Below are 24,070 nucleotides of genomic sequence, written 5' to 3'. Positions count from 1 at the left end.
GACGACCGACCCCTTGAACGCAAGGAAGGTGAGGGATTACTTCAAGCGCATTCCGAATCTGTCGATTCGGGACGTGGCCAAGAAGGTCAATTCTTCCGTCTGGTTCGTCCTGCAGACAATGAAGCGGGATGGACTTCATGTCTTCAAGGGAAGGCGACTAACCGAAGCGATAAACAGAATACGGTGGCCAAATCCCGCGCCATGAAGCTGTACCGTGACGAGACGTACATTAAAGCGGATGCCAAACAGATTCCTGGCCTGGACTTTTTCGTCGGTAGCTCCCGCCTGGATGTTCCGGAGAAGTTTTGGAAGAAGAAAGTCGATGAATTTGCCAAGAAGTACTTAGTGAGGCAAGCAATCTGTGCGTGCGGAAAATTCAGTAAGCCGTACATAACGACCGGCACCATCAACGGCCAAATATATAAAGAAGAATGCCTCCAGAAGCAACTGCTGTCCTTCCTCCGGTCCCACGAAGGCGACACTCTGTTTTGGCCGGATCTGGCATTGGGCCATTACGCAAAACCGGTGATGCAGTGGTACGAAGCCAACGATGTTGTTTTTGTGCCGAAGGAGGGAAATCCGCCAAACTCACCAGAACTTCACCCAATAGAAAAAATCTGAGCGATTATGAAGGACAAGCTCTGGAAAACAGGGAAGGTTTTCAAAAACTACAAGGCTTTGAAGAAAGAGTGGAAAGTGTGTAAGAAAGATGGCGCAAGTGTTGCACAGGATTTGATGGGTAGCGTTAGGCCCAAGGTGCGGGCATTTAGCAACAATCAATTGGAAACTAACGATTTTAAATTGACTCACTACTTGACTAGCCTATTGGCCCCCAGGCAAATCGATTAACTTACCCCATTCTAGTTGATGTTTGTTTTGATTTGCTATGAAAGTTTGACAGATAAAATGAGGGGTTCGTGGATTTTCCTATGTTTCGAGGGGTGCATCGATTAGATTGGGACCGAACATAGTACCAGAGCTGAGCCAAAAAGTTTAGCTCGTTTCTTTGGGACCTTCTGGTCTTAGAGTTACCTCTATGCATTTAGCCTAGGAGAGGAGGTTGAATAAACCAGCTTTGCAAAGACATAGCTAATGTTGAAACTGTTCTCTTCTACTCACAAGGGTCAGAGGGACCCCTGACTACGCCCCTGGCTACTGGTAAAGCCTACGGCAGCCGTTCGGGGTGGGCCTTACAATGGCCTCTTTATGGAGAACTGATGCGGTCGTTTTATGATTGGTCACCTAGAAAAATTCCAACGTTTTTTGTGCTAATCTTTGATTCCAGGTTATGTTCTATTTTTCCATATCGAAGTGGACAAACTAACAAAGCGGAAAACAAGCAGAGAACATAGAGAACTTTCAATTCTAGTCGAAATTCTAGTACTACACTATGTTTGTGTTGATTCGCTATGAACCGAAGAGCTTGCTTGGGACCGAAGAGAGTACTAGACCTGAGCTAAAAAGTTAAGCACGTTTCTTCGGGACCTTCTGGTCTTAGAGTGACCTCTATGGTAAAGCTGCGAACGTTTGAAACAAACTAGAAATTTTCGAACAACTCGGCAGAGCGAGCAAAAACTGAACTGTACTGCTTGACGGTCAAGCAGGGACTCATGAGCGGAGGCACGACAACTTTTCAGGTTCTAGCAAAACGATGTACAACAAGTGGTTCTCTATTATGACGACTGGGTTTGGAGAAAATGTTTGTTGCATGAAAACAGTGATGAAATTATCACTTTTCATTTGAATATTTTTCAAAAGTTTGTTATGGAACATTGGAATAACATCTATAAATGACAAAGTTATGAGCATTCCAAACCTAACACCTTTTCGTGACGGACGCAATTTTAGATTTTTGATTTACCCCCTGTACCTTCCCGTAAAACGTAGTCTACGGCAAAAAATAAACTAAAAACTCTTCATTGGAAATTTAGCAGGAAAGATGCATTTGGAGCCTGAAATTGAAACGTCAGAAATTTCTACAAAGTTTTTCCTAAATGTTAAGCCCTCAATTTGATGTAAATTAATGCTAGAGTGGTTCTTATTATCATTGAAAAAAATACCTTCAGGAAAGTTAAAGTACATCTAATTTCAAGCAATTTTGTTTCAGATAACTTTTTTGTATCTTTTGAATTGAGCGATTTAGAGCAATTTAGGGCATCTCTAAAAAAACAGTTTTTTGCTCTTTGACTATATGTTTAATATTACTGCGTGAAGTCAACGATTTACATAGTTGAAGATGCTAATTTCAAAATAACAGACTGAAGTGGTAATTTTTATACGATAGATGAGGAGATGAAAGTATAGAATTGATAGTTCCGTTTAGAGTACGGCAGTGTGAAAATTGTATATAGAGAGTAGAAAGCGAGCTAGACAACTTTTTTTAGGAAGGTACAAATCAGTTTTATCATCTCTCTTTACCAAACTCCCCCTTTGGAGAGGGATGGTGAGGGGTGTCCCCCTCCCCCGCCACCACTGGCAAAAAGAGATGATCGCCGACCCGCTCATGTACCAACGATGTGTTTGAAACAGTTCTACCGATTTTTACCGCACTCCAGTTGTTATTTGAAGGAAGGCATCCAGCTCGCTTTCTACTCTCTATATGCAATTTTCACACTGCCGTACTCTAAACGGAACTATCAATTCTATACTTTCATCTCCTCATCTATCGTATAAAAATTACCACTTCAGTCTGTTATTTGAAATTAGCATCTTCAACTAAGTTTTTGTTTTTTATTTTTTTTTTATTTCAAATTTCTAAGCAAGGTTGTTGCGTTTAGAACTTTTAAACACGCAATTGTTTCGTTGCATTACTTGTCGACACCTTTAATAAATAAAGAGTTATATACAATTATCATAAATGGGACTCGCTTCGCTCGCGTATCGCTATTTTTATTAAGATTTCGAACTGAAATTTCTTCCACAAAATAGAAATCTTACAAGATATAAAATTATTAAAACTAATTTTTTTTAAATTATGTTGAGTAATTTACTATAACTAAAGGGTGATACGGTCAAAATTTGGTCAATATCAACTTGACGTATTTCTTTCAATTTTGCATTTAAAAAACCTGAACACCCCTCATTTTGAAGGTGTGTGTGTGTAGAATATTGCTCCTATTTTGATTTTGGAATTCACTCTTCAGTTGTCAAAATGCCGTCCAAGCAAGAAGAGCAGCGTATCAAAATCGCACGCAAAGTTGGCAAAATCGCTAAAAGTTGCCAAATCAACCGTTACAAATGTAATTAAAGTGTTTGGGGAACGTTTGTCGACAGCCAGGAAGTCTGGATCGGGGGGAAATCGAAAACCGGAAGCCGCTGAGACGACAAAGAGAGTTGCCGGTAGTTTCAAGCGAAACCCTAACCTCTCTCTCCGAGATGCCGCAAATAAGCTGGGTGTATCGTCTACAACCGTGCATCGAGCCAAAAAACGAGCCGAACTATCGACTTACAAGAAGGTAGTGACTCCAAATCGCGATGATAAACAAAATACGACGGCCAAAGCGCGATCCCGGAGGCTGTACACGACGATGCTGACGAAGTTTGACTGCGTGGTAATGGACGACGAAACCTACGTCAAAGCCGACTACAAGCAGCTTCCGGGACAGGAGTTTTATACGGCAAAAGGAAGGGGAAAGGTAGCAGATGTTTTCAAGCACATGAAACTGTCAAAGTTCGCAAAGAAATATCTGGTTTGGCAAGCCATCTGTACCTGTGGCTTGAAAAGCAGCATTTTCATAGCTTCCGGGACTGTCAACCAAGAAATTTACGTGAAAGAGTGTTTGAATAAACGTCTGCTGCCTTTCCTGAAGAAACACGGTTGTTCCGTACTGTTTTGGCCGGATTTGGCATCTTGCCATTACGGTAAAAAGGCCATGGAGTGTTACGCCGCCAACAACGTGCAGGTGGTTCCCAAGGACAAGAACCCTCCCAACACGCCAGAGCTCCGCCCAATTGAGAAATACTGGGCTATTGTCAAGCGGAACCTAAAGAAGACCAAAAAAACTGCTAAGGGCGAGCAGCAGTTCAAGGCAAACTGGCTTTCTGCGGCGAAGAAGGTGGACAAGGTGGCTGTACAAAATCTGATGGCAGGGGTCAAGCGTAAGGCCCGGCAATTCGGATTTGGAAAAGCGGAAGCCTAACTGAATATTTTTCCTGAATTGTATACTAATTGAACTTGAAAAAGAAATTTAATTTGATTTTTTAAATAAACGATTTCACCGATTTACACGCGTTTTCCCTTGACAAAATTTTGACCGTATCACCCTTTATTATGAGTAATAGTACTAATGCAAAAATGGTATATGCGTAGAAAGCATTCAATTAACAACTGTGTAAGGGTTTCCTTAGCTCAGTCGGTAAAGGCACAGCTACAAAGCAAGTCCATGCTGGGTTCGATTCCCAGGGTGGCTGGGTTCGATTCCCTGTCCGGTCTAGGAATTTTTCGGGTTGGAAATCTAGAGTATGATTGTACTTGCCACACAATTATAATAATGCAAAAATGGTACAGGCATCGAAAGCTCTCAATTAATAACTGTGGAAGTGCATTTAGAACACTAGGTTGAGACGTTAAGAGCACGCAATAAGCTAAAATGCGATAAGCATTAAGCTTGAAACTCGAAGAATAAGAAGAAGTAAGTGTTCGAAGAAGATAAAGTTGAGAGCTAGTGTGAAGTTCCAGCGTGGATGTTATGAAGCTAATGAAGATGGGCCTTTTAAGGGAAAGCTTACCGCTCCGAAAAAAATCATTTTGATTGTTCTAAAAATATTGGAAAGTCTAAAAAAAAAATTTTTTTTCATCCTGAAGAAAATTTACGGAATATAATTTGAACTCAAAAACCGAAAAAGATATCTTTTCAATTTTGTTTAGAGTACATCTTTTTTATAATTAAATAGAAAACATATATTTATGTGTGAATTTTCTAAGGCACCTAATAAAAAAAAACTGATTTTCTTTGATTTTTATTAGTTTTCTAATATTTTAAGCAAAATAACTTTTGTTGATCGAATTATATTAGATCGAGCTCGTCCATATTTAGTATTAAAGCATGTTTTTGGTATCATATTTAGTTTAACCTCCTATATTTCACGGTGCATTAGGTTATCCAATACTAATCAATTCACTCTCATCTCTTTTCAGAAATACACCAATGAACCGATCCAGCGTATGGAAATGGACGACATCCTGGGAGTGAAGTGCAACTTTGAAACCGAGTGCGCGTGGAAGGTGGACGAAAACCAGCCAAATACCTTTCAGGTGGTAACCGGAGCAAACCTTACGGCCTCCAATCGGACTGGCATGATGCCGGGTCCGAGCGCGGATGTGCTGGGTGATGCGTATGGACATTTCCTCCACTTACGGCTGACGACGAACAGTACACAGCACATTCTGACGTCTCCGGTCTTTGGTGCCACACGGGAAAACTGCTTCCTCGAAGTGATGGCCCATCAGAGCTCAATGGGCCACGGCAGTCTGCGGATAGTGATTGAGACGAACGGGAACCAGGATCCCTCTTGGGTACCGGCTGAGTTTACGGGAAATGATTTGCGGAAGTGGCAGCTGTTTACGTTCCGGATCGATAGGATATCGAAAGATTTTCAGATCCTCTTCGAAGTGGTTCCCAATCATCTCGGTGCACGGGCCAGAGGGCACGTCAGCATCGATAACTTGAAGATGGTGAACTGCTTCCCGGATGCGATGAGTACGGACAATTGTAGCTCTTCGCAGGTTCGGTGCACGGCCAATAAGGTGAGTATTGTTTGTTGTATATTACACACTACTTACCACCTCTGATAGCGATGGCTATGCTTCCACCTCGTTTGTCTGCTCAGAGCAAAAAATGACGTTCGATAGAATTATTTACATCATCGTTTTGAATGATTTGTGTTAGGAGGCTGAGCCAATACCAAATTAATTTCAATTTAAGATGATTACCATTCTGCAGAGAGCATTACGCATTCCAACTGAAGGCCCTATGCCTTTTCATAACAATGTTCATCCTGTATTCGAGAGGAAAATCATCTGATTTCAAAACAACCGTCATCCGGTTGCAGCTTTCATTCGAAAAGGCGATTTCGATGTTTCGATTTGAATGGTCTGAGGTTTCATTCGAACAGAGGACGGTGGTTTGGTACAGTGTAGAAGGAGAGATGAGCGGAGAGAATGTTTTGAGCCAAATGAACTGTTAAAATCTGAGCCATACGAACATTCCCATTAGATTTTTTCCGAGGATTTCTTATTCTTACTAGATTAAATTTGAAAGTTTTGCAATCGAACAGAAATTCAATCACCTTTATATTTTGTGTGCTTCTCAAATTCAACTAGTTTTTGGAATCAAAAGCAATATTCTAGCTCTGTTGATTAATTGATCTTAGTTGGTTAATTAATGGCACCAAAAAATGAGCAAATTATTGTGATGCAATCAAATATTAATTTACACGTAAATCGAATCAAAAGTAAAAGTCATGTGAAATGCTAAGTTTTAGCAAGGGTTACAAGATAGTTTAGATACAAATCCATGCTGCCGAATTGTATTTTGTTTTCCTTGCTGATCTCTCCCTCTGAGTATTTCTAGTTTTCCAGAACTACCTAGATCATGATTTTCCGAACAGAGCTCAAGATTCTATGACTTTTGTTGCCTTTGCAGGCGTTACGTTTATTTTGTGGTACAATGTTCACGATTTCATGATTTTTATTCATGGTGTACTTTCGTAAACGAAAAATTTACTTGTTCCGAAAATCGTGACTGGAGGTTGACGAATTTCGGAACGGACTTTTTCCCGTGTAGAGCAAATGCTCAGTTTGATTCAGAACTCCAAAATGTGATTCTGTGCAAAAAATGGTAAATATTGATGAAGGCATAGTTGTTTTCGGATATGGTCCGATTGCCTCCAGATTATATGTGCGAAACAAACATTCGGGGTGGTTAAATTTCCGGGAAAATTTTAATTGATGTTTCGGATTTTCCCCCGGACATCACGAACTTTGAAAATTCATAACTCATCATCGTAGAAAAAACGTTGCGTAGAAAATTAATAAGGAAATTATCTCTGAAATCAACAAAAAATATAATCTGAAAAATGTTTTCCTCGACAATTTTCACGGTGCAGGAAAATCAGGCAAAATCATTGTCAGAGTAAGGGGCTGTTCATAAACTACGTAGACAGTTTAGGGGGGGGGGGGGTTGACACTTAACCACGGCCCATACAAATTAAAAAAATGTATATGGACAATTATCTACGTAGGGGGAGGGGGTCAATAATCCCAAAAAAACTGTCTACGTAGTTTATGAACAGCACCTAATGATTTTTTTCATGCTTGAAAACTTGTCAGGTTTTGAACGCTTATAACATGTTAATTTATGAACGAAATTCAATTTTAATTTCGCCATGTTAATCAGATTGAATGTAAGATTTTTTTGGTAACAAGATGATAGCTGTTTATCAAAGGTTAACTATTGAAAATTGATTAAAGTTTTCAGCCGTAATCAACCAATCACGTGCTCGCTCGCTATGACTATCGAGAGAACAGAGAGTCGAGTCGGTACCACTCAATACTGAATGCCATTTATTTCCTTTGCTTTTTTTCTATTCATTGATCTACATCAGCAAAATACAGAAAAAAAATGGAGCTTAGAATGCTAATCTAAACGCTTAAGTAAGGAAACCGTAGAACATCATCGTTTGACTGCCGAGTACTGTAAAAAGGGCGTTCGTTGCGTTGTGCACTGAAAACGAAACTAACTCAGAGAATGAGTAACTTTTACTCACTTGTGAATAAATTTTACTCATTCGTATGGGAAATTTTCTAATAACGTTGATCATTCAGCGCATGAGTAACCTACGCTTTTAGAATTTTTTTGAAATTTAGTGACTCACTCTCTGAGTAAGATTTGTTTTCAGTGTAGCTTGTCATGTCGGCTAGAAAAAAGTAATTCGGAATGCATGAGGCCTACTGGATGGTCAAGCTTAGTGTGCAATTTGCATCAAAATTCCATGTTTTAACTTGTCAGTACGGACAGAAAGCAGGTTTCTGTATTCAGTGATTATGCAAGACCTATCGCATGATTGGCTTCTCAGTTCAGAACTCACTTACCATGCAGCACTAGTGTCATTTGATTCAAACGGCTAGCTTAAGTAGTCTACATTCACTGAAAACAAATCTTATTGAGAGAGTGAGTTACTCATGCGCTGACTGACCTACGCTTTTGGAAATTTATCCTTACGAATTAGTAAAAGTGACTCACTCTCTGAATTAGTTTCGCTTTCAGTGTTTCGACTAGAAAGAAGGTTGCTGTCTCTAGTAATGTTATTCAGGATGAGAGCTCTAGGATCACTTTCATGTATTGACCACTTTTACGGATGTTCCGGATCTTTCTATCTTTGCTATCTTTTTTTTTTCTTTTTTTTTTCCTTGATTTGTTTTCCACCGATCTTGTTTTTCGTGCTGAGCACCACGCCTAGACCCTACCTATCGACTCATGAACCCGGGACCAATGGCTTTACTTCCCTTCCGAAGGAAGGCATGATCAGATATGATATGCCTTCAGAACATTCCGGCAGCGCCAACTGGGATTGAAACCAGGCCTGCTGTGGTGAGAGGTAATCACGTTTACCACGGCGCCGCTCATCGTGTTATCCAGTGTGTTCTTATTCCGGTCACAACTCTTAATTCATTCTGATAAACGTCTTTAAGATGTTTCGAAAAAACTACCGAGCACTAGGATCAGTTTCTTGAGTTGACCACTTTTACAAATGTTCCGGGCCTTCCAGTGGACTATCCCGTGGTCCCCAGGATCCATATTTCGGTCACAACTCCGAATTAATTGTGATAAGACTTCTATGCGTGGTTTCAAAAAAAAAAACACGAAGTTCTAGGATCGGTTTAATTAATTGACAACTTTAACCGATGTTACGGATCTTCCGATGGACGATCCCGTAGTCCTCAGAATCCATGTTCGGATCACAACTTCCAATTCATAATGATAAGACATCTATGAGTTGTGTCGTAGAAACCGCGGAGTTCTAGGCACAGTTTCAAGAATTTACTACTCTTACTGATGTCCAGATCTTTCAGTGTAGCCCTACGTGGAGCCCAGCGTCCATATTCTGATCACAACTTCAAATTTATTCTGATAAGACTTCTTCGAAAGATTCGAGAAAACCACGGAGTTCTTGGATCAGTTTCATGAATTGACCACTTTTACGCATATTCTAGATTTTTCGGTGGACCATCCCGTAGTTCCCAGAGTCCATATTCCAGTCACAACTCCCAGATTCTTTCTGATAAGACGTCTATGAGTGGTTTCAAGAAAACCGTGGTGCTCTAGGATCAGTTTCATGAATTGACCTCTTTTACGGATGTTCCGGAACTTTCGGTGGACCATCCCTTAGTCTCCAGAGTCCATATTCTGGTAACCAGTGCAGCGATTTGTCATTATCATTGACAGTCTTTCGCACGATATTGACAAAATTGTTTTTCACAAAGTCACTGACAGACTTGCTCCTCTAAAAAATCTTCGTCAAAATCTCAACAAGTGTAATTTCGTGCATTCTGTGTCACATTATTGTTATCCAAGCAGTTCAGGACGTAGATACTTGTTCACTTTAACGGCTCCATGTAATTGTGTTGCTGAAGTCATTTAATTTCGTTACAAATTTAGTTTATAAAAAAACTACACATGTTCGTCACTGACAGCATTGTCGTATGACAACTGACATGGTTTGCCTTCACTATGACTGTTAGCTCAAATTAGTGAACAAAGCAGAATTGTCAATATCACCGTGTATTGTCGAGATTTTGCAGCACTGCTGGTAACAACTTCAAATTCATTCTGATAAGACGTCTATGAGTGGTTCCATAAAAACCCAGGAGTTTTAGGATCAGTGTAATGAATTTATCACTTTTACGGATGTTCCGGATTTTCCGGTGAACCATTCCGTAGTCCCCAGTGTCAATTTTCTGGTCACAACTCCGAATTCATTCTGATAAGATGTCTATAAGGGGCTGTTCATAAATTACTTAGACTCTTTAGGTGGTGGGGGGAGGGTTGATATATGTTTACGGTCCATACATATTTCCAAACCATTGTATGCACGATTTTCTACGCGGACGGAGAGGGGGGTCAAATACCTCTAAAAATTGGTCTACGTAGTTCATGAACAGCCCCTAAGTAGTTTCGAAAAAAAAACACGGAGGTCTAAGATCAGTTTCATTAATTGACCACTTTTACAGATGTTCCTGATCTTCCGGTGGACCATCCCACCCTAGCCACAACTCCGAATTCATTCGAAGAAACTACTGAGCTCTAGGATTTGATTCATGAACTGACCTCTTTTACGGATGATCCGGATTTTCCGGTTAACCATTCCGTAGTCCCCAGTGTCAATTTTCTGGTCACAACTCCGAATTAATTCTGATAAAATGTCTATAAGGGGCTGTTCATAAATTACGTAGACTCTTTAAGTGGTGGGGGGAGGGTTTATATAAGTCTACGGATCATAAAAATTACCAAACAATTGTATGGACGATTGTCTACGCGAGGGAAGAGGGGGAGGGGTCAAAAACCTCTAAAAATCGGTCTACGTAGTTTATGAACAGCCCATAAGTGGTTTCCGAAAAAAAAACACGGAGCTCTACACACTAATCCAGTCAGTAACGTATTACTGGGTTTTTGCGGAACTGTTTGATAAAAGTTTAAAAATCTGTGTAAAATTCAAACATTAGAAAATTTATTCCAAACTAGTACAGGCTTACTTCTGTTAACCCCATTTATTGATAGCAAATAAAATTGGTCGATTTCATTGATTCCTTATGGATAACGGTCATTTGAATTTTTTCCGACTTTTTCAGAAATTCAAAAACCCAGTAAAGAAATACTGACTCCTGTAAAATAATCTAAGTGTGTAGGATCAGTTTCATTAATTGACCACTTTTACAGATGTTCCGGATCTTCCAGTGGACCATCCCACCCTAGCCACAACTCCGTATTCATTCGAAGAAACAACTGAGCTCTAGGAGTTGATACATGAATTGACTTCTTTTACGGATGTTCCGGATCTTCCGATGGACCATCCCGTAGTCCCCAGTGTCAATTTCTTGGTCACAACTCCGAATTCATTCTGATAAGATGTCTATGAGTGGTATAAAAAAACACGGAGCTCTAGGAACAGCTTCATGAATTGACCACTTTTACGGATGTTCCGGATCTTTCCGAGCACCATCCTGTTGTCCCGTGCGTTCTTATTCCAGTAACAACTCTGAATTCATTCTCATAAGACGTCTTTAAGAGGTTACGATGAAACCACTGAGCTGAGGATTTAATTCATTAATTGATCTCTTTTACGGATGTTCCGGATCTTCTGAGGACCACCCCATGGTACCCAGCGTCAATTTTCTGGTCACAACTCCGAATTCATTCTGATAAGCTGACTATGAGTGGTGGATAACAAAAACACGGAGCTCTAGGATCAATTTTAAATTTTACGGATGTTCCGATCTTCCACAGAACCCGACTTGTGACCTACAGGAAACTGACTCTTCCCAAAAGGTGGCCAGCTTTCTGCTTAACAACTTCTCCAAAGAGATCGAGATGTTATCTCTTTAAATTGCCGTACAATCTGTGTTCAGTGTTCCAATTAGCTCAAATCCCATATGGTACGTGTATTCGTTAATGCCGGATCTACCGTATTATAGGAATCCAGTGGCAACAGTACTATAGGAATCCGGCAAGAACGAATCCGTACTATAGGAGTCTTGACTGTACTTACCTTACCTTACCAATCAGCTGAAGTAACTATTTTGGTTTTATGAGGGTTCTGTAAACCATGATTTAGACTTGTAGAATGCTATAAAACCACGATAAAACCTGCAATGTTACTTGGGAGCAGAGTTGGCAGTTTGGTCAGTGACGTTTGACGAAAACGAAAAATAAATTGTCGTGGTACAAAAACCATCATTTCCATACAGAGAAATGAAGAGAAGCCGACAGTAATCTCTTTGAACAAATCCTATCGCATCTTTTACCTTCACTTCTCTTTTTTGTATCATGCATGGACAAAAAGAAGTAAATACCGTCGAACCAGGCTAGTAACCACACTATGAGCGCTTCTTGTTTTCCTTTAGCCTTTCCATTCTCCTAAGCGTTGATAGACCAGTGGTAAAGACACAAGTCTGTTAATCTCAACGTTAGTGGTTCGAATCCGTTTTGTACCCATTTTAAGTTTTTTGTGTTGCTTCCAACGATCATCATTTTTTTTGTAAAACAATACGGAACGGCTGACTAAAACGTGCAGTTTTTAATCCTCTCCGAGTAACCGACAGATCTAACACGGTAAGAAAAAGTGCCCAAAATTGAGTTCCTTTCACTCATCTCGTGGCTTCCGTGGGGCTAGGTAAAATTAAGTTAAAGAAGAAAACTCAATTTTGAGTAATCCTGATCATGAATCCACGTTGACCAAATAATAAGACGGAGCAGACTGGAACCGAACCATGGACGTTGAGATTACGGGGCCCGTGTGTTGACCACTCGTCTATCAACGCTTGTGAAAATTAAATGGTTAAAGGCGCATAAGAGCAACCTCAATGAAAATAAACTTATGTTTGAGTTTATTTATTATTACTCAATAGTTGAGTAAATTTTAATCAACGCCGCTTTTCTGATTCACTCAACGGCGGACCTTAAATGATAGAACCCAACGTTGAGTTTTTTAAACTTAATTTTGAGTATTTTTTTCTTACCGTGAAGAGAGAGAGAACGTACTGAGCTAGTTTTTTTTTCACGACGTAAATGAAAGAGGACTGTCTTCATACGGAATTTGTCATGCGCTGCTTGAAGTGCGACGAAGATAGTAATACAATATTTTTCATCACTGACTTTGCTCTCTCTTCGTTGATGCAAGACAGCTCTGCTCGGGAGTCTAAGGCCCTGATGTCCTCTGCTGTCCGAAGTCACTTTACTAGATCCATGACCACGCGTCGCTAACCTCGTATTCTGTGAAAGGTCCGCAGGTCGTCTTCTACTTGGTCGATCCACCTATCCCGCTGCATGCCTCTTCTTCTTGTTCCTATTGGGTCACTTTCGAGAACTATTTTCACTGAATCCTCGTCAGACATTCTTGCGACGTGCCAAACCAACCGTAGTCGCCCATTTTTTTTATAGTGTGGACGATAGATGGTTCTCCCAGCAGCTGGTTCATTTCGTGGTTCATTCATCTCCTCCACGTTCCGTCATCCATCTGCACTCCACCGTAGGTGGTACGCAACACCTTCCGTTCAAAAACACCAAGGCCGCGTTGGTCCTCCACGAGCTTAGTCCAGGTTTCGTGGCCGTAGAGGACCACCGGTCTAATGAGGGTCTTGTAGATAGTCATCATAACAATTATTATTACTGGGGATGCGAAGACATGAAAGCAATCTGACCATTAGTTTCAGCCTTTTGTATATTCAGCCTTATGTTTGTCGCATATACTTTTCAGCCTTACGAGTTTCAGCCTGTTACCGGTCAATCACCTCTAACAATGGCTTTTAAGCCGATTGGATTGTACAGCTTTGCAATACACAAAATTTAATTTATAGGAAGCTAGATTTCTACTTAATTGTTTGCCATAGGAAGGCTCAACATTACTTAAATACCCATATTTGCATTATATACATACATAGATACCTATATTCAAACCACTTTTGTTCATTTGTGTTTAACATAAAATCTTTCACCTATTTAATTCGTTACCCAGCCCCATATTAAGTTGATGTAAAGCTTTGCATGTAGCTAGATGTTATCGAAAACCAACAAACGGAAAAAAATATCATTGGACCAATCTTAACCGCGCTTGCGTAATTTGTCCAATGATCATTGATGTAAATAAATAAAACAAGACGGCAAAGTTCCGCACTAAAATTATTACAACAATATATATACTAATAAGCCCACCGTGTGCAAATTACGTGCACCCTTCACATCTCCGATGGAGAGAAATGGGATACGTTTTCCCATTTCCGGAAGCCAACCGGCGAAAGAGAGAGAGAAAGAGAGTTGAGAGGGAGAGTTCGTAAAGGAGAGGATGGGATGAAAGAAATGTTGAGGATCAGCGAAGAGCAGAGTGTACGGAACTATGACCGAAGACGGACGTACGCGGAGATCGTCGCAAAAAGTGATTTTGGATACCCTTATCGAAGCCATCTTGGAAGAAAATTTTACCGTTCGTACACGCGGTGAATCTTAATAATCCCACTAAGGACCGATACGTTTCGTGGAGTGTGTGGTGATTTGCACGGTGCGCGAGTGAGACTCTGGTTAAACCAGCGAAGACAAGTGTCACGGTTTGGCACGTTTCTCGGTGTCATCTACACGCCATATCACGGCCTCCTCGGTCGGGAGACGGGTATCTTCAGAGCCTTGGTGGTCACCAGATTGCCCGTTCTAACCCGGTAACGCCGTCGCTCGAGATTTTGCCCGCTCGTTGAGGAAAGTCGGCTATTGAAGAGCTAGAATTCGGAAGTCAACGTGGGACAATCAGAAGATTCTCTGTGAACCGCCCTTGTCGGTCAGACAACGGAGCCACGTGGGAATAGTGAAGATCGTCGTTTGCCGAAGTGAACGCTAGTGTGCTAGGAGGTCCAGATTGTATCACGTGAGTCACGAAAGCCCGAACTAATCCCCGTTCGGCCCTGAGAAAGCGCCAAAGGGCCCTTAACACACGGACGTAATCCCCATCCTGGGTGCAGGTAGCTGCCGAGACCCCTACGCTATTTCGGTCGGCTACACACGGTTGTGGAGCGGAGAAGCGGACACTAGGGAGGTGTCAGCTTGGTGAGGTCCGGCGGGTCCGCCCCCGCTTGCCAGTGCATGATGCCGATGTGCTTCTCCCTCTTCCGTGAGCATCCCACCATCGAGTAACCAGCAATAGGTATGTCGCTAGAAGAACTCTCTCTCTCTCGCTACATTTGCATGACGTCAACGGGAGCTGAACGGCCGCATCGTTTCCTTTACCCTATGTCCCCTCCTTTCCCTTCCTTCATGTATATTTAAATAAAACAAAAAAAGATAAAATGAATGTGAACGTCTCCTTATTTCTAAATTTCTGAGCCCTAGGTGCATGAAAGTCGGTTTCCAGTTATTGTTCGTTTTGTGATTGATCCACCTTGTCCCCCGACGAGTCTACCGATAGTACGTGGGTAGCCGGCCAGAGGTTAAGAGAGTGTTGAGCTAGCCGTTTCTTTCAAGCCTTCCGTTGCAAATCCCCGAGACCATATCCGGATGTGGCCAACGGGGTCCTGGGCACTCAATGTGGCCACTGCTTTCGAATTCACATGTGATTTGAGGTTTCGCATGACGTGATTGGCACGTTTCAGATCACTTCTAGTATTAAGGCCCGTTTTTAACGGAACATGTTCCTGCCATATCTCTGGAAACAGTTGACCCATTTGAAATCAAAAAATGCTGCGTTTTGGACCATAATACCTTTAATTTGTTTGTGTTTTTGCTTCCGATTCGGTGAAGTGGTTACCGAGAACACTGAGATGCAACATTTCGATACATACCTACACTCACACACAGACATTTTTCGATCCCATCGAGCTGAGTCGATTGTTACATTCCACTTGGCCCTCCAGACCTCAGATCGAAAGTCGGTTTTCCAAGCGGTATATACATATATTCCAAAGTCCCTGAAATTTTACGAAGTGAAGTTTAATAAAATCGCTGAATTTCAACGATGTTCCCAGATATTCTACAAATTTCGCTAAAATTTTTTCAACGCATGATGAAGTTTAACAAAGTTCTCTGAACTTCTTCAAGACTTGCTCGAAGCTCTAAGAAGTTCACGGAAGCTCTATGAAGTTCGCTGAGTTATACAATTTGATACACTCCTAGAAAAACTCCAGAACTTCTACGAAGTTTCAAAAAAAAATACGAAGTTTCCTCATGATCTATGAAGTTCTACAGCGTAACCTGAGCATAATTTCATTAGTCTACGACTAAAAAAGGTGGATAAGTTGTTGATTCAAAATACCTTCAAACATGCCTATTTTCTATCATTATATAAGATTAACAGAACTAAGTCTGTACAAGTTCTAAATAAATGTTCATACTTTTGAATTTCCCACAGATTTATAAACCCTTACTGAACAGTTCCGCAAAACAAAAACCCAGTAAAACCTTCCTGACTGAATTAGTGTGTATAAACCACATCAATAATGTTCCTTCTTTATGAATTACAGGTTGCAGTTTGTATCAAGACGGCAATCTGCGACATCACCGTTGACTGTGACGAGGCAGAAGATGAAACTCTCAACTGTGGTGAGTATCATAATCATAAATATCTACGAACTCTTAATTCGCATTCGGTAACATCTCAATCTCCCATCCAGACAAAATTCCATTCGGAGGCCGCTGTGATTTTGAAACGGGCTGGTGTGGATGGCAAAACTACGGCAATGCTATCCTTTCGTGGGCCCGCCACTCGGGTCCTACGCCAACCGACAAGACTGGACCGGAATCCGATCATACCCACTGGGAGAATACTACTGGTAGAGTCAACGTTCTCTTGAAATATCCCAAAGACTTTCTTTAACGATTTCTAAACTTTTCAGGATACTACATGTTCGTCAACATGAACCAACATGCCAACGATAGCGAGAAGAAAGCACTGGTAGGCTTAGCTAGCAACGCAATCATGAACAGCGTCATCTTCAACCCACCTCCTCTAGTGCACACGAATATTTCCTCGCCGTTTCGGAACTCTTGTGTGGTGAGTCGGACTGTTTGAGTCCCATCCTTACGAGAAATCGTATTCTAAACATTTGTGCTTTCGTTCGAAATCAGGTCCGCTTTTACGTCCATCAGTTCGGTATGAACTCAGGAAGTATCAACCTCTCCAGTGTCGAAATCAAAGAGAAGGAAAATGTGACCACCACTCTGTGGTGGAGTTCGAAGAATCTCGGCGATGTATGGATGAGGGTGGACATAGTTCTGCCGAACATCACTACCAAGTGCGGCTAATGAGTAGTGATTGACGTGAAAGAATCTTTCTGATCATCAATTTTTTGTTTTAGATATTACCTACAGTTTGAAGCTCGCATGGGTATGCGAATCTACTCGGACGTTGCCATCGATGACTTTTCACTAAGTCCGGAATGCTTCGGGCTCAACATACCGGCCGAAGACCTACAGGGGTACAACTACTGGGATCCACGAATCGGAGGGGTCAAACAACCTCATAAAGACTTTGTCGGGAAGTCCTGTAAGTATTGAGCATTATATGAATTGGGGGATGAGCCTTGTATTCTAATCTAACTCGTTCACAGATATTGAACTGAATACGTGTGGAGCCAATGGGCAGCATGGTCCAACTCCGGCCGATTGTTTGGCTTCCTACAACAATACTGAAGCATTGAATGCTATCCACGTGATTGACAGCCTTCCGTTCAAGGGAATCCAGGCTTGGAAGGTGCCGAACGAGGGGTACTACACGTAAGTTTTCATGAAAGCAAGTTCGGGGAAGAAGCCTAGAATACCGTTTCTAATTTAATTGCAGGATCATTGCAAAGGGTGCCGGAGGAGGTCTAGGCTCGGGCGGAGTTGGGTCATCCCGGGGTGCGATGGTGTTGAGTGTGCTGGAGCTGCACAAGGATGAAGAAATCTACATTTTGGTGGGGCAGAGCGGAGAGCATGCTTGCATCAAATCGATTGGACTGCAGGATGAAAGTTGCGAGACGAAGAACAAACAATTCGCGAGCGATCATTTCTTCTCCAAAACGCAGCAAGTGAAGAATACGGTGATTGAGGACGGTGCCGGTGGAGGTGGAGGAGGAACCTATGTGTTTTTGGTAGGTGTATGTATGTTATTCATAAAATTGAACCTAAATTAATAAATACCTTTATGGTTGCAGCTCAACTCCGCCAACACTGCCGTACCATTGTTGGTAGCTGGTGGAGGTGGTGGCCTTGGCGTAGGTCGCTACCTGGACGAAGACATACAACATGGTAAAAGGTTCATTCCTGGGAAGAAGGACGTATCTGGTACGGCTCATTCGGATGCGGCACGCCATTCTGGCCCAGGAGGAGGTTGGCGAGCGCAAGCAGACATGGCATTGGAGGCCACCTACGGAGCTTCGTTGTTGGAAGGTGGTCGTGGAGGGATATCTTGCTATCCCCCACGAGGAACCCACGGGCAAGGTGGTTTCGGTGGAGGTGGAGGGGGATGCGATACCGGTGGTGGTGGAGGAGGTTTTTCCGGGGGAGATACAATGATCAACTCTACCAACGGACAGGGCGGTAGCTCGTTCCTGGCTTCCAAAAGGAACGTCCCGGAGCTGTCTATCGAACATTCTGGGGCAAACAGTGGTCACGGCTCGGTGCTGATTATACCGGCCATTCAGGGCTGTGGATGCGATTACCGATGTGTGGCGCTCGATGAATACCGTTCCATGGTTGGATGTATCTGTCCGGATGGGTGGACGCTTAAACCTGATAACTATACTGCTTGTGAATGTGAGTTGAGCCGAAGGATCTAATTTTCTGGAAATTCGTTGTAATTGTCTGTTTTCTTCTTTACAGTACACACTGAAACTCTAGAAATGAAGTACCTAATCATGTTCTTTGTCGTCGTTGTGATAATTTTATGTGCAGCACTGGCTAGTCTAATACTCATTTTATGTAAGTACCGCCCTTGTCTCGACTGCCATCGAAACGGGTCCTCATAGCATCACTTCCTCCCCTCAGATAACCGCTATCAACGTAAACGTCAAGCCGCCCTTCGGCACAAGATGCTCCTCGAGCAGGATCTGCAGCTGAGTCGGCTACGCAGCACCGCGGACGATACGGGACTGACCAACTTCAATCCTAACTACGGTTGTGATGGCATTCTAAATGGAAACGTCGATGTCAAGAGCTTGCCCCAGGTGGCACGTGAGAGCTTGCGGCTGGTTAAGTGAGTTGTCTGCAGTAGCCAGAGGGAGGTCTCATCGACAATCGATTGATTTATATTTTCAGGGCCCTCGGACAGGGAGCATTCGGAGAGGTCTACCAAGGGCTGTATCGACACCGAGATGGAGATGCGGTCGAGATGCCAGTGGCGGTAAAAACCCTCCCGGAAATGTCAACCGGGCAGGCAGAGTCAGATTTCCTCATGGAGGCGGCCATCATGGCTAAGTTCAACCATCCAAACATCGTTCACCTGATAGGTGTCTGCTTCGATCGACACCCGAGGTTCGTTATCTAACTGCAAACTACAATGGTTTCGTTTTGATTACTAATCGATCTCCTCGTCGTAGATTCATCGTACTGGAGTTGCTTGCTGGTGGCGATCTCAAGAACTTCCTTCGGGAAGGTCGAAACAAACCTGTAAGAACCATACTCATGAGTGCCTGTAGGAGAACTGATTTCAATAACGGTTTATTTTTCTACCCCGCAGGAACGTCCATCTGCTCTCACGATGAAGGATCTGATCTTCTGCGCCCTTGATGTGGCCAAGGGCTGCCGTTATATGGAAAGCAAACGCTTCATCCATCGTGATATTGCCGCTAGGAATTGTCTGCTCAGCAGTAAGGGTCCCGGCCGGGTCGTCAAGATTGCCGACTTTGGAATGGCTCGTGACATCTACCGGTCCGATTACTACCGGAAAGGTGGCAAAGCGATGCTACCGATCAAGTGGATGCCTCCGGAAGCTTTCCTGGATGGTATCTTCACCTCAAAGACTGATGTATGGTCGTTCGGTGTGCTACTGTGGGAGGTCTTCAGTTTGGGTCTGATGCCGTACACCGGACTTCCGAACCGTGATGTGATGCAACTAGTCACCGGCGGAGGTCGGCTCGATGCACCTCCAGGCTGTCCGATTGCCATCTACCGCATAATGGCTGACTGCTGGAACCCTACACCGGAGGAGCGACCCACGTTCTCAAACCTTCTGGAACGACTGACGACCAGTACCCAGGACCCGGAGGTGATGAACGCTCCACTACCAAGCTTCTTCCGGCAACCATCTAACGAACGAGACACGACTATAATGCGACCACCCGGAAACGATGATTTCTGTCTACAGGTGCCAAACTCGTCCGATTACCTTATACCACTTCCGGGACCGCGAAGCGTAGCTGAACGGTTACTCAGTGAGGCGACTGGTATAACCATTTCGGACGCCATGGTCACTTGCACTGCTCCGAAGATTGCTTCGCCGAGGATTATGAATGGTCCTCAGTCACAACCCCAGGAGGGTAAATGTTGGGAAACTTCCTTCATCCGGGAGCACCCAACTGTAGTGACTTCGGCTGCTACAATGACAACCCAGGATCCTATCATGTTGGTCAACGAAAACGGACCTCTGGAGGTTCCTTGTCCAGTGGTAAGTTTTTATTACTGTCCTCCGTAGCAATCACTAACTTCTTCCCAAAATTTCAGGTCGATAAACTGATATCCCTGGACACTCCGCAGCAGACACCAACCAGTATACAACCGCCCATTTCGTTCAGCACACCGATGACAAACCCACACGGACCCTTGAATGGAATGGTAACACACTGCAACGGATTAAACATGACCCCGAATGGTAATGGCGTGATGTCATCGCAATCGTCGGTGGATCAGATCGAAACGGCCAAGCTGCTCAACAGTATACCGCCGCCGATAACGTTGGATCCGTCGACGTTGAACAAGCAGCAGACGGGCGTAGGAGGTACCTCGTATGCCAACATTCGGATGATCAATGCGAATGCTCTGAGCAACGGGGACATCGGGGAGAAGCTTGCCGGAGGAAGGGGCAATGGAGGCGGAGTAGGTGTTATTGGTGGTGCCAATCACCATCACAGTAATAGTAGCGGAAGTGACAAGAGCGACAACCGGCCGTCGGCCTTCACCATCCAGACGTTCAGCGATCGGTACATCAACAATGAGAACCACTCGGAGATCAGTTGCTAAGGTGGCGGCTGAGATTGTTAAATGAATGTAAGCGCACGGGGAAGGCAAAGTGTTTCTGGGACGTTCAGTTGCCTGGAAAGTTGGCGAATAGTGGTGACTGGATATCGTTAAGTCGTCAAACTCTCGTATTTTGGATCTTGCTTTAATTGAGTTCAAATAATCGCTTGGTAATTGCTAAAGTTCCCATTTACTTACCCTAGAAGTCGTGCACTTTCTCTGTATGCCCTTTGGAAAAATCCTCAATGTCCTGAACATTGTTCTGGACTATCCTCGAAAGATCTGTGGATCTGCCAAAGTTGACAGTTTGTCTTGCGAACGAATCGTCAAATGAATGCCAAATTTTATTGGGCTTGAGATCTCTTTTGTTAGTCTCCTGAAACATTCTCGAGGCATTGTCGGCAAGATTGATTTCGCGATATCGGGATCAGTGATGGCATTACCATTTGATAAATGATAATTTTTTGCTCTCATACGCTCTTAATATCACACTTGATATTTTGGATCAAAATGTTATGTTTGATATTGATTTTACAAGCTCCTTTGATACTGCGAGACTACTTATCACATGTGAAATAGCAGCTGAGAGTTGACTCGACGCAACATTGATTCCGTTGCACATCGTTTTTTTTTAAAGAGATACAAAAGTCCGGAGAACTTTAAGATTTGGGCGTAATTGCTTTTGTAAACAAACATGTGAATCGCTGATTTCTCGCGAATAAAAGAACAATCTCGTGAACAAACTGTCCCAAATGAAAGAGGAACTATTCATCTACCTGATTGTGTTGTTAGTTTTTTAGATTGAGCTTTAATTCGCGAGAAATCGTCAAATGAAGTGTTTGTTTACAAAAGCAATTACGCCTTAATCTTGAAGTTCTTAGGAAGTGTGCTCTTCTGCCATGCCAGACTCCACAGTTTAGTGATAATCGTAGCTGTTGCGTTTTCTTAGCTTGACATTTGGAGCAACGATATCACAGCTTGTAATGCTTACATTGGAGAGATTGAGAGTTGATTGTATGGTATTATTTATTTCTCAACACTGTACTGTTTGTACGGAAGATAAACATTTTTCGAACAGTGTCTTACGGGAATCGGTCCGGAAAACTTTGTGGACGTGTTCAATCGTCTGGAGGATTTCTGGAGAACGTCCGAAGCCCTCTGCAGCTAGCTTTAGCGCACTTTTTTGGCTAAGTAACTTGCAAGACAAATCCAAAATATGTTGGCTGCCAGGTAGGGAAGCTTTCAAGCTACTTGGAAGTGGGTCTACGGAACTTTGAGCCTCGTACTCCTCTGGGAAAAAGTCTCCTAGAAATTCCTTGAAGTCCAATGCACAGTTATCCAGGATGGCATCTTTTAGATTCGTTGCATAATGTGACACATAATTTATCCTTAAAGTCCCTGGCAGTTCTCCACGATGGCCGATTTAATTCTATTGATTAAATGGCAAATTCGACGATTTGGAGATTGCAGAAGACTTCCAAGGGAAATTCCGGATATCGAAGATATGTTGAATTCTGTGCCTCGATCGGAGTCTAGCCTAGAATCTTTTGGAGTGTTCAGTGAATTCAGGTGACGGGTCTGATGAGTTTCTGTATTTAGAAAATGTATTTGGTTTCAAGATCGCTACAAATTATTAATGTATGCTCCATAATTAAGATAATTTTATGAAGTCCAAAATTTGAAATATTCTTGGAAGTCTCAGAATTGTGAAATGTATCTAAGTTACACATACTTTATTAATAAAACACTGGGCCACATTGATAGATTGAGCTTGGAAATTATTTTCAAAAACAATAAAATCTACGAAAATTTGAATACTCGCCTAAAATTTTGTTGCATGTCAACATTATTAATATTATGAGCCTAGGCCAGTTCTTTGCGTTTTTGAACCTTGCAAGACATTGTACTTTAAATATTGCGTATTTCACTGATTTCAGATTTAAAAAAATCATGGCTGTTGAACATGGATAACATTTTAGGATTCAACACTATGAAGCATTCGCTTTGGCTAGAGAATTATTATAAAAACTACAATGGACAGCCCTATGGGGTTGTAAGCAATGGTGACGTAGGACTACGTGCTCTTATATAATAAATGTTATTTGTTAACTGCATCAGGAGCTTGTGTTTTGCATAGGACTAGGAATTTGAGCGGGTTCTCTCTGTTTATTCTCTTTAGTATGACGCGCTTGGCATAGATGGCCCACAACGACTCACGAAGAGCTACTTATTCCGATCAATAGTGGTGCGACTTCTTTCTCCTTTTATGGATGCTCATGTGGGCTGCAGCTCGCTGCTTGCAGGCAACCTTTCGTTGTGTACTGGAGAACATCACCACTCACCACGTAGTGATTGAATAAACACCATTTGGTGAGACCGGATGAAATTCAACTTTGAAATCTGTGTTAGGGAAATCGCTTTTCGCAGGCAATCGGTGCTAGTTTTAATTATCATAGCAACAGTTGTACATTCGTGAAATTTTCAAAAATGACATTTTGAAAAATGATAAAGTATCAAATTATTAAAATTGGTCCAGGGGCAGCTGAGTTATTAACGTTCAAAATCTTTCATGATTTTGTTACATGTTCCATTTTCGGTTTTCACAAAGTGTTCCCCCATATAGAAATTGCTGCCGTAATCCTACGTCAAAATGCCAAATGAGTTTTGAGGTTAATTCTAAACGAACTCTAGGGAGAATTCCAATGGAAATTAACTAGAAATTTCAGGTAGCTTTGAGAAGTATCTCGTGATTATTGTAAGGCGAAGTATATCCCAAGCAACATTACAAGTTTTATCAAGGTTTCAAAACACTCTTCCAGTATAAATCATGCTCGCTCCACATAATCTCATAAAACCAAAATCGTTGCCTGGGAAGGCGAGTTTTAATGTTAATAATTCCAGGGAACTCTTAAGCAACTCGAAAGAAGTTTCATGGAGCATTCCAAGGAAATTTGCAGCCCCTTTCCTTCAAAGTGAATTAACACTACGAGGAAACTTGACAACACAACAACAATCCTGAAACTACGCCTGATCAACTAATCAATCACGCCGGCGCCGGTGGTGTAGTGGTAAGCGTGACTGGTTACAAACAACCCAATGGGTCTGGGTTCAATCCCAGCCGAGGTCGGTGGGATTTTTCTGAGGCATAAAAATCTCTGGTCACG

General features: G+C 42.4%; 1 protein-coding gene across 6 annotated transcripts in view; it reads left to right on the top strand.

Moving 5' to 3' along the window:
• Alk (Anaplastic lymphoma kinase) overlaps positions 1-21,642 on the top strand; it is a 72,125-nt gene extending 50,483 nt beyond the window's left edge. For 5 of the 6 annotated variants that reach the window (XM_065235688.1, XM_065235689.1, XM_065235687.1 and 2 more), the window contains exons 3-17: positions 5,138-5,746; positions 16,217-16,295; positions 16,367-16,525; positions 16,589-16,746; positions 16,821-16,987; positions 17,051-17,238; positions 17,303-17,468; positions 17,533-17,830; positions 17,888-18,488; positions 18,555-18,653; positions 18,720-18,927; positions 18,990-19,205; positions 19,271-19,340; positions 19,411-20,337; positions 20,394-21,642. In XM_065235688.1, the coding sequence (XP_065091760.1) occupies positions 5,138-5,746; positions 16,217-16,295; positions 16,367-16,525; positions 16,589-16,746; positions 16,821-16,987; positions 17,051-17,238; positions 17,303-17,468; positions 17,533-17,830; positions 17,888-18,488; positions 18,555-18,653; positions 18,720-18,927; positions 18,990-19,205; positions 19,271-19,340; positions 19,411-20,337; positions 20,394-20,909 (4,461 nt within the window). In that variant the 3' untranslated portion in view covers positions 20,910-21,642. The remainder of the gene's footprint in view (positions 1-5,137; positions 5,747-16,216; positions 16,296-16,366; positions 16,526-16,588; positions 16,747-16,820; positions 16,988-17,050; positions 17,239-17,302; positions 17,469-17,532; positions 17,831-17,887; positions 18,489-18,554; positions 18,654-18,719; positions 18,928-18,989; positions 19,206-19,270; positions 19,341-19,410; positions 20,338-20,393) is intronic. The other variant, XM_065235692.1, reaches the window with a different exon arrangement.
• Positions 21,643-24,070: the final 2,428 nt, after the last annotated feature.

This window comes from Ochlerotatus camptorhynchus, unplaced genomic scaffold (assembly GCF_037179485.1).
Source record: "Ochlerotatus camptorhynchus isolate MF236.1 unplaced genomic scaffold, CSIRO-AGI_Acam_v1.1 ptg000503l, whole genome shotgun sequence".
Lineage (NCBI taxonomy): Eukaryota > Metazoa > Arthropoda > Insecta > Diptera > Culicidae > Ochlerotatus > Ochlerotatus camptorhynchus.
Note: the sequence above shows the minus strand (reverse complement) of the source record. Positions and strands in the feature narration are given on the sequence as shown.